Below are 14,678 nucleotides of genomic sequence, written 5' to 3' on the forward strand. Positions count from 1 at the left end.
GCGCTCACAGCAGCCGGCATCAGTAACCTTAGAGGTCTCAAGGACCTCTATGGTTACCATCCTGATGCATCGCCGACCCCCGATCATGTGATGGGGGTCACGATGCGCTCATTTCTGGCCGCGCGGCCAGAACCGGTAGTTAAATGCCGCTGTCAAACGCTGCCAGGTTAATACCGGCAGATGGATCGCGATTCCTCCTGCCGATATTGCACGCACATGTCAGCTGTACATAACAGCTGACATTTCCCGGCTTTGAGGTGGGCTCACCACCGGAGCCCTGCATCAAAGCGGGAGACACGACCTCCACAGTAATAGTACGGGGCATGTCGTGAAGGGGTTAATATTCAGGATGCAGTCAAGCCCATCAGTGTTGACATTGAAAACTAGGGTGTCTTCTCATGGGGTGCACTTACAAAGTGCTGGGCAGCACGCCTAATTTAACAGTATGGGGGTCACTAATAGGCTGTAAGCCAGACACTGGGCATTACCTGAGTGTGACCAGCACCCTATATGTCTTTTTTTGTGTGCAATTTTAATACTAAGCAATCACCCCCTCTATGGCCTGGTAGGTTATGAGTGGTTGTCTCATCAGTATTTTGCGCCTCTGTTGCCGCCATCTTTTCTATACGAGTTTGCTGCATCCTGATAGTGCATTAGTTCAGAGACCTGGGCAGGTAAATTCCGCTGCCTTTTTGCAGTGTTCAGTCTTGAATTTTGGTGGAGTTTTAATTCCTCTTACTGTGGCTTTTACTGTTAATTTAATAAAATAAAACATACAGAACAAAACTGGTGTAAACAAAGTCTAAAAAGATTATCTATGAAAGTCAATCAATTACAACCCAAGTCTGAAGAAATGATAATACTTCACAATAAATAGAAAATATAGCTTTTATTCTGAAATAACCATCTGGGGGTAATTGCAGACATTTCTGAGATGACTTATTGCACCATCTGCCGTCATGTACGACAGATAACAATTCCTAGAAGATGCAGATCTACAACTGATTGTCTGAACATGTCCTTAGATCAAAATCCTTTGGGCCGGAGCTCCGGGCAGACAGCGATCCATAGAAGTATTGCGCTGCCCTGCCAAGCTTACCTTGCCCTTCCTGCAACAGTAGGTTAATGGAACAGAGAACACAGTGGTGGAAAAAAAGCAATTGCCATGTATTAAAGTATCATTATTCTGCATTAAAAATGGCAAAATCTACTACGGTAAGAAGAAAACAGGTTCTCCTCCTCCTCCTTCCCTCTATTTGGGTCTTAAAGGGAAATGACTGGAAGTCTATAGCAAGTCCCAGTCCTATAAGTGACTACAAAAGGAAGACCAGGTGTCGGCTTCTCGCATGCTCCATGCTCAGTGCAGGCTGTTGATGTGCAGGGTATAAAAAGCCCAGGGCTCGGGAATATATATTACCCCAGGATATTTCTTGCGAAGGATTTTGTCATTCCACAACCAGACAATCCAGGCGGCTATGAGGAGCAAAGTGACGGAAAATGAGAGGAGCAGGAAAAGGCCATTACTGTCCAGGCGTAGGCCTTTTCGCTTCTGGTGCAAGATGAGAGCGAGCATTGCAAAGAAGGTGAATATGAAGATGATGAATATTTGCCCCTCAGTCACCAGGTACCTGTAAGAAATAGCACAGAAAACTAAGACAAATATTCAGATTTATTTCATAGTTCAGTAATAGGGATGGGTGGACGTTCAAGTTCTGGTACCCGACCCAAACTTTTTAGAATATTCGGTACCCTAACTTCCACCAGAATCCGAACCTCACTAAAAATAATGAATACCCAAATATTTCTCTCTCCTCCGCCACAACACGGACTTACCCCGAACACTGCACCTTCAAGCAGAAAGTCCATGTTTGGCGTTCAGGCCCGAACAGTGACTGTCCGGTACGAACGCTGAACATTTCTGTCCGGGTCCACTCACCTCTACGCAGATCTCTTACCATCTCAGAACTGACAATTCGTATAAATTTGGGTCCGAGTCCACTTTTTATTATGTGTATTTTATCTTATAGCCAAGCATCAATCATGTAGGGAAATCGAGTTGTACCCATTTATTAGAAGCAAAGCTATAAAAGATACTTGCCAGTAATACAAGCTGCTTGGGAGCAGCAATGACCAGGCGGATAAGGGCATCTCGCTTTCCCGTTTCACAGTCGTAAAGCAACCGGAGAAGTAGATGAACAGGATGAGAAAAAATGGAATATACCTAAGGAAAAGAAAAGGAAGAAAATGCAACAATTAATGGCATTTTATACAGATTTATAAAGTAAAGGCTCTGAGCACCGCTGAAAAACTAAAAGGATGTCAATGCTCTGTTCTGCATCAGAGGCCTCACAAAATTAATAGAAAAGTATAATTCATAAATAATAACCAAACAAAATCAAAATGGATCTGTCACCACACTTTAACCTAGGATGTGGATTAAAGAGACTCTGTCAGTAGGATCAGCCCTCCTAAACCATCTAGGCACAGGTCATAGGAAGCTGAATAAAATGATAGCAGATAGCAAGGTGATTTATTCCAGAGAAATCTACATTTTTCCATGTGTAAATGAGTTAAGATCTATCGGCCGGACATAGATCTCCCTGAGATCTGCCTCTGCAGTAGATTATAAATGAAAGGGGATGTTACCAGTAATGGCTGACAGTCTGCTCTCTTGATCTACAAGTCTCATACTGTTAACACCCCCTTTCATTTTTAGCCCCTTCCCGCCACGGTCAATTTTTGTTTTTTTCCTCCCTTTCTTCCCAGAGTCATAATTCTTATTTTTCTGTCCATGTAGACATATTAGGGCTAGTTGTTTTGTGGGACAAGTTGCACTTTTGAATGAAACCATTCATTTTACCACATAGTGTACTGGAAAATGGGGAAAAAAATTCCAAGTGTGGGAAAAGTGTGAAAAAAACAACAAAACACAATTAGTGGTAAAAATGACCTTACAATATGATTCTCCTCATCAATATCATTATCGCAATACCCAACATTTCCATTTTTTTAAATCATTATTTTAGTGGTGGAAAATGATGGGGGGTTACGGCACCATTTTTATTTTTGGACCAATGGAGCTGTGTGAGGGCTTATCTTTTCCTGGGCGAGATTACGTTTTTATTATCAGAATTTTGGAATAGATGTGACTTTTTGATCGCTTGTTACAGATTTTTTTGTGGAATTGCGACAACAAAAAAAACCCTGTAATATTGGCGTTCTTGAATTTTTTTCGTTTACGGTGTTTACGGATCAGGTTAATTGTTTTTTTATTTTGATAGTTCGGACTTATCTGAACGCAGTGATGACACGTGTGAATTTTTGATATCTTTATTTTCAATGGGGGAAAAAAAGTGGCGATTTGAACTTTTCTTTTTTTTTCTTTTTTAAAACTTCTTTTTTACTCTTTACTGTTATTGTTAGCCTCCTTAGGGGGCATGAAGATGTGACAGTCCGATTGCTTGTGCTATATACAGCAATGTCAAAGCATCTCTGCATACAGCACAGATCACGGTCTCCAATGAATGCTGGCCAAAAGCTGGGTTTCAAAGGAGCTTATTAATGACAGGCATAAGCTGACCCCCGGCTGTCATGACAACCCACAATCACGTCACGGGCGGAGAGAATGACGCGTACGCATGCCGACGCATGTTAAATTTCGAAGTCAGAGATTGACAGTGGCTAATAACAGGTTAACAATTGCGGGTGGATCACCACTCTACCTGCGATTGTTAGCGGCAGGTCCTGGCTGTAAGAAACCGTGGGTTTCTGTGGAAAAATACATCAGATAGCAAATAAGGTATCATGTTATTCAGCTTCCTATGACCTACATGCCCATATAGACTGTTCAGGAGGGTTGATCCTAGCTAGCTAAATCTAATGGTCACTGCTCCAAGCTGATTCTCCTGGATCTGTCTGTAGCATTTGACACTGTGGATCACCAGCTCCTCCTCACTATGCTACACTCAATTGGTCTCAAGGACACAGCCCTCTCCTGGTTCTCCTCCTATCTCTTCTGCCACTACTCTTCCCCTAAGGGTATGTGTCCACGGGCCGGTTTACATCCGGATTAGCTTCGGATTGAACGCTGCATACAACTGCAGCGTTCAACCAGCTGCGTCCAGATATTGCAGCATAGTAGAGGGGATTTTATGAAATCCCGTCTCCACTATGCGTGCGAACACGCACCTGGCGGCCCTGCGTTTACGGACATGCGGCACGTCTTTTTAGACTGCAGCATGTCTGTTTACTTTGCGGTGACGCTCCGTCGCCGCAAGGTAAATCACAGGGCCCTATGAATGAGGTGCGGAGATTCCGGATGTGTGCAATGAACACATCCGGAATCACCGCGCGTTCAGAAGGGGGCGACACTTTGGGTGGAGTGGGTTTTCCGCTCCGTCCAAAGCGCCGTAAATCCGGACAGTGGACACGCACCCTTAGGCCGGAGTCACACTACCATATAACATGGCTGACTGCTATGTGATAAAACATCACATTCCACTCTGCCCAGTGTTATTCTATGGGGCAGATCACATTTCTGATTACTTTCTCATTCAGCACGAGAGAGTAATTAAAGCAAGCTGAGATTGGAAGCGAGAATCCGCTTACTCGCACCCATACAAGTCTATGGGTGAGAGTGAAACATCAGAAATTATGGTAGTTTCTCCGCCTCCTCCACAGCTGTGCTCTGATCGTGTCATGTGAGAGAATCGCAGCACAGTAGCATGACACTCTGATCACGCTCGCAGCAGAGCGGGAGCCGAGGGTCATTAGCATATCGCATTGGATGCATTACGCTGGTGAGATTCCAGCCTTACTGTCGAGGTTCCTCAAAGTTCAGTCCTTTCCCCCTCCTCTTCTTGTATACTGCCCCTATTGGACAAACAATCAATAGTTTCTGTTTTCAGTACCATCCAGTATATGCTGATGACACCCAATTATACACATCGTCCCCTGACATCACCCCTACCCTAATACAAAATACCAAGGATTGTCTTTCCACTGTCTCTAACATTATGACCTCCACCTATCTATGCGCAATATTGCCATTTCTATTTGTGGCTCCACCATTTCCCTCAGAAACATGCCCGCTGCCTTGGTGTCATATTTGACTCAGATCTTTCCTTCACTCCCCACATCCAATCACTCACCCGCTCACGTCACTTATATCTCATAAACATCTATACAATTCAACCCTTTCTTACCTTTGTTTCGACAAAAACTCTTATGGTCACTCTTATTCAATTTGGTCTGGACTATTGCAACTCTCTACTAATCAGTCTCGTTCTTGCCAAACTCTCCCCTACAATCAATCCTGAATGCAGCAGGCAGGATCGTATTCCTCTCCAACCGCTACACTGACGCCTCCATCCTGTGCCAGTCATTGCACCGTTTACCCATCCAATACACAGCCCAATATAAACATATTAATCTCATTTCAGCACCATTGTACATCTCCTCCCTCTTCTCAGTCTACCAACCTACTCGTGCCCTCCATTTTGCTAATGACTTCAAAATCCAAACCTCCCACTCCCGTCTGCAAGACTTCTCGAGAGCTGTGACAGTTCTTTGGAATGCACCACTCAGAACAATTCAGATGATTCCTGATACCCACAGTTCTAAGTGTGGCCTAAACACGCATTGCTTAAGACTGGCCTATCGCCCCACCTCACTTATCTAATTATTCCAGTTTGGCCCATACAACATTTTCTTCAAAATCATGACCTCGTAGCATCTGTTCACACCCTCCATGCACGTATTAGCCCTCTGTGTCTGTACTGTGCACATACTGGCTGGTGACAGGTTCATGCAGGTATGTGCAGACCCTAGTTGGTAGATTATGGCCGCATTGTACAATATAAGCACATTCTACCATTCACCTTTTGTGTCCCCCCTAATTCCTCATAGATTGTAAGCTTGTGATCAGTCTTACAGATATCAGAGGTATGTTTATTCTGTAATGTCTTTATTGCCAGTAGAAAGCACCTCTGTAAAGGGCTGTGGAATATGTTGGCGCTATAGAAATAAAATATTACCAATGATCTTACTGACCGATTCCATTTAAGATATGAGGATAAAAAGGCTTGCTCTATATATAGGGAAAAAAAAAAACAAACGCAGTAAATACAAGTCTGCTTCCATTAAAGGTTTATGAAAAATGGGAAGATTTTTTTTGTAGATACAGAACCACAATTGACCTGGGATGGGTCTGCTATCTTAGCTCTATTGACGTCAATGAGGCTGAACTGCAATACAAGACACATCTCTATACAAAAAAATAAAATCAGAAACCATTTTTTGATCATGGACAAACCTTGTAGTTTATAAAAAAAAAAAAAAAAAAAAAAACACAAATGTGTTAATAGATAGACATGAGCGAATATCATCGGTTCCCTCCTTATTTGGCTCGTTAATAGAGCTTACTGAATAGCTGCAGCAGGAACCCGAATACGATGTGTTGTGACTTTCACACAGCCGCGACACATGCAGCTGCTGCACCAGACAACTTATTAGTTGATTCAGCAACTGCAACTTTTTAATAAAGTACCAATTTTTTTGTGTGGAAACATACTCCCTCACGGGGTGATTTTACGTACGTCTGAAAAATTTGTGACATTTTTGCAGAACATGTGAATTTATGTGATAAAAAAAATTTGCAAACAAGGGCTAAAGAAAAATAAATAGAATTTTGGATTTTGTATACAAAGTTCATGAATCACATGTGCCATTTTGAAGAATTTCATGCAAAAACGTTGATATGACAAAAAAAAAAAAAGCCCACAAATGGTAAAACATCTAATGGCATTGACACAGCAACACTAAGGCTATGTGCACACGTTTGGGTTTTTTCGCGTTTTTTCGCTAAAAGCGCTATAAAAACTCATTAAAAACGCATACATTATGCATTCTATCATTTAGAATGCATTCTGCATGTTTCGTACACATGGATGCGTTTTTTTCCGTGAAAAAAACGCATCACAGTAAAAAAAATGAGCATGTTCATTATTTTTGCGGATTTTCTGGGTTTTCCCGCAATTCTATGCATTTGGGAAAAAACGCACCCAAAACGCGTCAAAAACGCATCAAAAACGTGGTAATATCGCGGTAAAATCGCGGTAAAAACGCATGCGGATTTCTGGCAGAAATGTCCGGTTTTTGTGAGGAAAATTTCTGCAAGAAATGCTGACGTGTGCACATACCCTAAATCTAGATTAGCCCTGCATCAATCTAATTATCTTCCTAAGTGACGCCAACAGTGGGGAAAGTATAGCCATACACTTACTCCAGTTTTCTGGTGTAACTGCATTGTAAAGACCAACATTCAAACTGAAGATGCCCAACGTTTACCAGCACTGCTATCAAAAGTAGAAGTGACGGAGTCAAAAATTATTTTTCTTCTTCAACTTTGGAAACTAAGATAATTTGGGGGACAAGAAACCTGCCACATTGGAATTCCAGGCCCACTGCCAAGCTGTGTCCCAGTGTGTATGAAGAAATGAGCACAGACATACAATGCCTTGCGAAAGTATTCGGCCCCCCTGGAACTTTTCAACCTTTTCCCACATATCATGCTTCAAACATAAAGATACAAAATGTAAATTTTTGGTGAAGAATCAACAACAAGTGGAACACAATTGTGACGTTGAACAAAATTTATTGGTTATTTTAATTTTTTTGTGGAAATTCAAAAAATGAAAAGTGGGGCGTGCAATATTATTTGTCCCTTTTACTTTCAGTGCAGCAAACTCACTCCAGAAGTTCATTGTGGATCTCTGAATGATTCAATGCTGTCCTAAATGCCTAATGATGATAAATATAATCCACCTGTGTGTAATCAAGTCTCCGTATAAATGCACCTGCTCTGTGATAGTCTCAGGGTTCTGTTTGAGGCACAGAGAGCATCATGAAGACCAAGGAACACAACAGGCAGGTCCGTGATACTGTTGTGGAGAAGTTTAAGGGTATGTTCACACGTTCAGGATTTCCATCCTTTTTTTTTCAGGACAGTTTTTTTAAAAAACTGCAGCTCTTGGCAGAAAACGCAGGTCCTTTTTTTGTCCTTTTTTGATGCGTTTTTGATGCGTTTTTTGATGCGTTTTTTGATGGGTTTTTTTATCCTTTTTTTACTGTGTGTTTCCTAGGAAGCTTTTTAGGGCTAAAATGGCTGAAAATACCCTAACCCTACCCCTAACCCTAACCCTACCCCTAACCCTACCCCTACCCCTAACCCTAACCCTACCCCTAACCCTACCCCTAACCCTACCCCTAACCCTACCCCTAACCCTACCCCTAACCCTAACCCTATTCTAACCTTAGTGAAAAAAAAAAAAAAAAATTCTTAATTTTTTTATTGTCCCTACCTATGGGGGTGACAAAGTGGGGGGGGTGTCATTTACTATTTTTTTATTTTGATCACTGAGATAGGTTATATCTCAGTGATCAAAATGCACTTTGGAGCGAATCTGCCGGCCGGCAGATTCGGCGGGCGCACTGCGCATGCGCCCGCCATTTTGCAAGATGGCGGCGCCCAGGGAGAAGACGGCCGGACGGACACCGGGACGCCGGGTAAGTATAAGGGGGGGAGATTAGGGCACGGGGGGGGGCATCGGAGCACTGGGGGGGGGCATCGGAGCACGGGGGGGGGGGGGCATCGGAGCACGGGGGGGCGGGATCGGAGCACGGGGGGGCAGCCACACTCCGCCCACGCACTTCCGCCCGCTCCCCCGCACTTCCTGCTGCAGCGGTTCTGCACATCAAATCGCAGTAAAACCCGCAGATATATTTTTGATCTGCGGGTTTTACTGCGATTTTGACCTCACAATGGAGGTCTATGGGTGCAGAACCGCTGCGGTTCAGGAAGAAGAATTGACATGCTCCTTCTTTTTTCCGGGAGCTATTCAGCGCGGCTTTTTTTTTTACAATTTCCGGACCATGTGCACAGTGTGTCCTGTTTTCCATAGGGTACAGTGTACTGTACCCTGCATGGAAAACAGCTGCGGAACCGCAGCGGCAAAACCGCCGCGGTTCCGCGGTAAAAAACGCACTGTGTGAACATGGCCTAAGGCTGTGTTCACACGTTGCGGTTTTTTCGCGGTTTTTCCCGATAAAAACGCTATAAAACCGCAAAAAAAACGCATACAATAAGCATCCCATCATTTAGAATGAATTCCGGATGTTTTGTGCACATGATGCGTTTTTTTCCGCAAAAAAAACGCATACCGCACAAAATCCGGACATGCTCTATCTTTTTGCGGATTTCCCACTCCAAAATGCATTGGGAAGTGTCCGGAAAAAACCGCGGCAAAAACGCGTCAAAACCGCGGCAAAATCGCGGCAAAAACGCATGCAGTTTTCTTGCGGATTTCATGCAGAAAATGTCCGGAATTCTCAGGAATTTTCTGCATGAATTCCTGAACGTGTGCACATAGCCTAAAGCCGGATTTGGATACAAAATGATTTCCAAAACTTTAAACATCCCCAGGAGCAGTGTGCAAGTGATCATATTGAAATGGAAGGAGTATCATACCACTGTAAATCTACCAAGACCCGGCCGTCCCTCTAAACTTTCATCTCAAACAAGGAGAAGACTGATCAGAGATGCAGCCAAGAGGCCCATGATCACTGTGGATGAACTGCAGAGATCTACAGCTGAGGTGGGATAGTCTGTCCATAGAACAACAGTCAGTCGTACACTGCACAAATCTGGCCTTTATGGAAGAGTGGCAAGAAGAAAGCCATTTCTCAAATATAGCCATAAAAGTGTAATTTAAAGTTTGCAACAAGCCACCTGGGAGACACACCAAATATGTGGAAGAAGGTGCTCTGGTCAGATGAAACCAAAATCTAAATTTTTGGCAACAATGCCAAACGATACGTTTGGCGTAAAGGCAACACACCTCATCACCCTGAACACACCATCCCCACTGTCAAACATGGTGGTGGCAGCATCATAGTTTGGACCTGCTTTTCTTCAGCAGGGACAGGGAAGATGGTTAAATTTGATGGGAAGATGGATGTAGCCAAATACAGGACCATTCTTGAAGAAAGCCTGTTGGAGTCTGCAAAAGACCCGAGACTGGGACGGAGATTTGTCTTCCAACAAGACAATGATCCCAATCAAAGCAAAATCTACAAAGAAATGGTTCACAAATAAACGTATCCAGGTGTTAGAATGGCCAAGTCAAAGTCCAGACCTCAATCCAATCGAGAATCTGTGGAAAGAGCTGAAAACTGCTGTTCACAAACGATCTCCATCAAACCTCACTGAGCTCGAGCTGTTTGCCAAGGAAGAATGGGCAAGAATTTCAGCCTCTCGATGTACAAAACTGATAGAGACATACCCCAAGCAACGTGCAGCTGTAATCGCAGCAAAAGGTGGTGCAACAAAGTATTAAGTTAACACTAGAACTACTGATGGAGTCATTTTGACTCCTTTCGTTTTTTATTTCTCTTCTGTGACTACATTTTTCAGAATTCCGGCTTGAAACTCGGTGACTTTTCCTCAAATATGATGTGAAAAAAGATTTTGTGAGAATAAATAATTTTGGTAAAAAATTTGCGCGTTTTTTTCAAAATTTACCAAGAACTACTGAAGGGAGTCATTTTGACTCCCTACTATATTTTGAGGTCCTTTTGTCACTAAATGTTGCTATAAAGTTTTGTGCATAATTTTTTCACTCTGTCTTATTTACCCTGATGTTCATATAGATGTAGTTCAATTTACATGTCAACTTTTCTCTGATCGCCCATGACGGCACCACGGAGAGAGGGGATCCGCCCACCAAGGACAGGAAACCTACGGATAAAAAGGCGGTACCACTCTCCTGCATCAGTTGGTTTCCTGTCCTTGATGGGAGACCTACGGACTTACCAGTTCGTCGTTGGATCCGGGGCCAACCAGTCCGATTCAGGCAGCTGGGGTCCCTCTGCCTCGGCTAGGGTGGTGACCCGAAGCGCCACCGCTGGGAGCCAGTGGGCCGACAGGGTGTGCGGGGGAGGTGACAAGGAGTTCGCGGTCACCTCCCCAGGTAAGATGCAGCAGCGGCAACATCCAGGGGGGTCCCTCTGTGGTTGCGGGAGGTGCAGCGCGACCCTCCCTAAATCAAGCGTCAGTCTGCACACTGCATCGCCATCAGGCGTGCAGGTATTGCGCTACTGGGGCTGCATAGGACCGGGGGTGCCGGTCAGCAGCGCCAGATCTGCTTCCGGGCGCTGCTTTGCGCAGGCCCGGTATCCAGCTGGTCTCGCGAGGTCTGCAGAGCGCCGGTATGCGCAGGCGCCGGCGGTGCTTCCGGCTGGGCGCTTGGTGCGCTCTGCGCAGGCGCCGGCGTGGCTCCAGCCGAGCGCTTGGTGTATACTGCGTGGGCGCCGGCGGGGCTTCTGGCCGGGGCGCGCTCTGCGCAGGCGCCGGCGTGGCTCCAGCCGGGAGCTTGGTGTGCATTGCGCAGGCGCCGGGGGTGCTTCTGAAGCCGCCCGTATGTTTCGGCGGGGCGCTTGATGCGCACTGCGCAGGCGCCGGCGGGTCTTCCGGTCGGACGGCGCGGATTACCGCTAGAGCGTGTTTTTGAGTCGGATTACTGCGCAGGCGCCGACCGCTCCTCCTATGATCAGTCGCTACTGCGCAGGTGCAGGGAAGCGGCGGGAGGGTTCAAATAGTAGAACCCTCATCCTCTTGGTGGCTCTGCAGTAATAGGCAGGAGCTTCAAGGGGAATAGGAGCGACAACTCAGCCGAGTTCAAGGCACGCAGACCAGCAGCAGTATGAGTGACCCAGCATCACCTCCGCCCGAATCACCTCCACCTGCAGTATCGCCACAGCAGCAGCAGCAGCAGCAAAAAAGGCGGCAGCAGAAAGGGCACCAGGACACCAGCAAAGAACGCCAAAGGTCTCAACACAGTAAGGAGTCCAGTACGGCGTCGGGGAAAAAGCCAGAGGCAGAGAACCCCCAATCGGTATTTATGGGTCCTGGAGGTGGTAAGTGGATCTTCGTGAATGTCAGAGACAGTAAGATTGTTATTTGTCTCTTTTTAGGGGAGGAAAAGCGTAGCTAAAACTAAACACAAAAGTTGCGCCATCTGTAGAGAGGACCTTCCACCTACATGTGATAAAAGACTATGCAATACTTGCATTCAACAAACTGTGTCTGAAAACCTTCCAGGGTTTGCTTCAGATCTTAAGAGCCTAATTAAAGAACAAGTAGAGGACACTTTTAGGTCACTAAAAAGTGGAAAAAAAGGAGAAAGACCAGGCATAGGTCTCCATCTCCAGCCTCAAAATCCGAAAGTGGTAGTGAGAGTTCAGCGTCCTCCGTCTCCTCCGACTCATCCTCATCATCTACTTCTTCCTCGGGGGGACATAACTGTTTCCCACTAGAGGATACTGATGGCCTCATAAAGGCAGTAAGAAGCACCATGGGGTTGGTAGACTCCCATCCTAAAAAAACAGTACAAGACATTATGTTTGGAGGCCTAGAACAGAAAAAGAGGAGAGCTTTTCCGCTTAACGAAGCAATTGCAGCCCTAATTAAGAAGGAATGGAAAAAGCCCATGAGGAAGACTCTCTTAACTCCAAAAAGGAAATACCCCTTCGAGGAAGAATCGTGCTCCTTTTGGGAGAAGGCCCCGAAATTAGACGTGGCAATTGCTAAAGCCTCAAAGAAATTCGCCCTCCCGTTTGAGGACATGGGGGTTCTGAAGGACCCAATGGACAAAAAGGCAGATGCATTTCTCAAGGGCTCTTGGGAGGCAGCGGGAGGAGGCCTGAAGCCGGCAGTTGCAGCTGCATGCACTTCGCGCTCCCTGATGATCTGGCTGAACCAACTAGAGGGTCAGTTAAAGGGGAAAACTTCCCGGGACTCAATTCTGGATACATTACCCGTAATGAGGGGGGCTGCGGCCTTCCTAGCCGATGCCTCGGCCGACTCCATCAGGCTATCCGCCAGAGCAGCAGTGTTTGCTAATGCGGCCAGGCGCGCCCTCTGGCTTAAGAATTGGCCAGGCGACCTACAAACGAAAACGAAACTCTGTACCATCCCCTGTGAAGGGGAGTTTCTGTTTGGGTCGACTCTAGACGACATCTTAGAGAAAGCCGGGGACAAGAAAAAGTCCTTCCCCTCTCTGGGTCTCCCCTCTTATCGGAAGCCCTTTCGGAACAAGAGGTTTTTCCGTAAGAACCCAGGGAAAGGCCAGGGGAAGTGGGACGATAAGAAAAATAAAAATAAAGGATTTATCTTCAATAAAAACCTCAATGACAGCAAGAAACCTCCACAATGAAGGTTCACCCCAGGTGGGAGGGAGATTATCTCTCTTTCTCCCAGCCTGGAAAAAGATCACCTCCAGTCATTGGATCCTAAACATCATAGAATCAGGACTGAGGTTAACATTCAAGAGGTACCCTCGTCCCTCCTTCAAGGTAACATCTACCAGATCCTCAGCAGAAGAACAGTTAACTCTAGAAAACGAGATTGTGGGGTTAGTAAAAAAAGGAGTACTCCTAGAAGTTCCCCCTCAAGAAAGAGGGCAAGGGTACTATTCCCCTCTATTCCTGAGGAAAAAACCAGATGGTTCCTTCAGGACCATTATCAATCTGAAGAATCTAAACAATTACTTAGAGGTTCAAGCATTCAAAATGGAAACGATAAAGTCATCAATCAAAATGCTGTTTCCTCAGTGTTTCATGGTGGTCCTGGACTTGAAGGACGCATATTATCACGTCCCAATACACAAGGATCACCAGAGATTCCTCAGAATGGCAATCCACATCAAGGGAGTCCTAAGACACTTCCAGTTTACAGCTCTTCCATTCGGCCTAGCAATAGCCCCGAGGGTTTTTACAAAGCTGGTCGCGGAGGTAATGGCTCACCTCAGGGAAGAAAACACCCTGATCGTTCCATATCTGGACGATTTCCTGGTGATAGGCTCCTCCCAGCAACATTGCAAGAATCAGCTAGATTTAGTGATTCAATCTCTAAAAAACCTGGGCTGGCTAATAAACCTAGAGAAATCCAAACTGGTGCCTTCTCAGGTTCAGGAGTACCTAGGTCTCACTCTAGACTCCAGAAAAATGGAATGCCGGCTCCCAGAGGGCAAATTACAAAAGATACAAAGCTTAGCATCAAGAGTACAATCTCTCCCCTCTATAACTCTCCGACAGGGCATGTCACTGTTAGGCTCTATGACCTCTTGCATCCCAGCAGTCCAGTGGGCCCAACTACATTCGAGGGATCTCCAATGGCAGCTACTGTCCGAGCAAATCCGCCTAGGACAGCATTTAGACGGGCGGTTAACATTGTCTCCTCGCACCAATCTCTCTCTAACTTGGTGGACATTGCAGGAAAATCTTTCCCAGGGAGTTCCATGGGTAATCCCGATATCAAAGGTCCTAACAACGGACGCAAGCCCCTCAGGGTGGGGGGCTCATCTGGGCGACCTTGTAGCTCAGGGCATTTGGTCCCCGTCCCTTGCAAACAATTCCTCCAATATGAAGGAACTCCTGGCAGTGAAATTTGCCCTTCAGGAATTCCTGGGGGTCCTTCAATCTCACCATGTAAGGGTGATGTCGGACAATCAGGTGGTAGTATCGTATATAAACCATCAGGGGGGTACCCGTTCCAAAAGTCTAATGGAAGTGGCCAACTCGATCCTTCAGATAGCCGAAAACAACCTTCTATCCCTGACAAG

At 45.5% G+C, this 14,678-nt stretch overlaps 1 protein-coding gene across 1 annotated transcript in view; it reads right to left on the reverse strand.

The window, feature by feature from the left end:
- Positions 1 to 874: 874 nt before the first annotated feature.
- Positions 875 to 14,678, reverse strand: part of CLN6 (CLN6 transmembrane ER protein) — a 48,416-nt gene continuing 34,612 nt past the window's right edge. Inside the window, exons 6-7 of the mRNA XM_069766419.1 lie at positions 2,099 to 2,221; positions 875 to 1,628 (exon numbers count right to left, since the gene is read on the reverse strand). Of these exons, the coding sequence (XP_069622520.1) occupies positions 1,358 to 1,628; positions 2,099 to 2,221 (394 nt within the window). The 3' untranslated portion in view covers positions 875 to 1,357. The remainder of the gene's footprint in view (positions 1,629 to 2,098; positions 2,222 to 14,678) is intronic.

This window comes from Ranitomeya imitator, chromosome 4 (genome assembly GCF_032444005.1).
Source record: "Ranitomeya imitator isolate aRanImi1 chromosome 4, aRanImi1.pri, whole genome shotgun sequence".
Classification (NCBI taxonomy): Eukaryota; Metazoa; Chordata; class Amphibia; order Anura; family Dendrobatidae; genus Ranitomeya; species Ranitomeya imitator.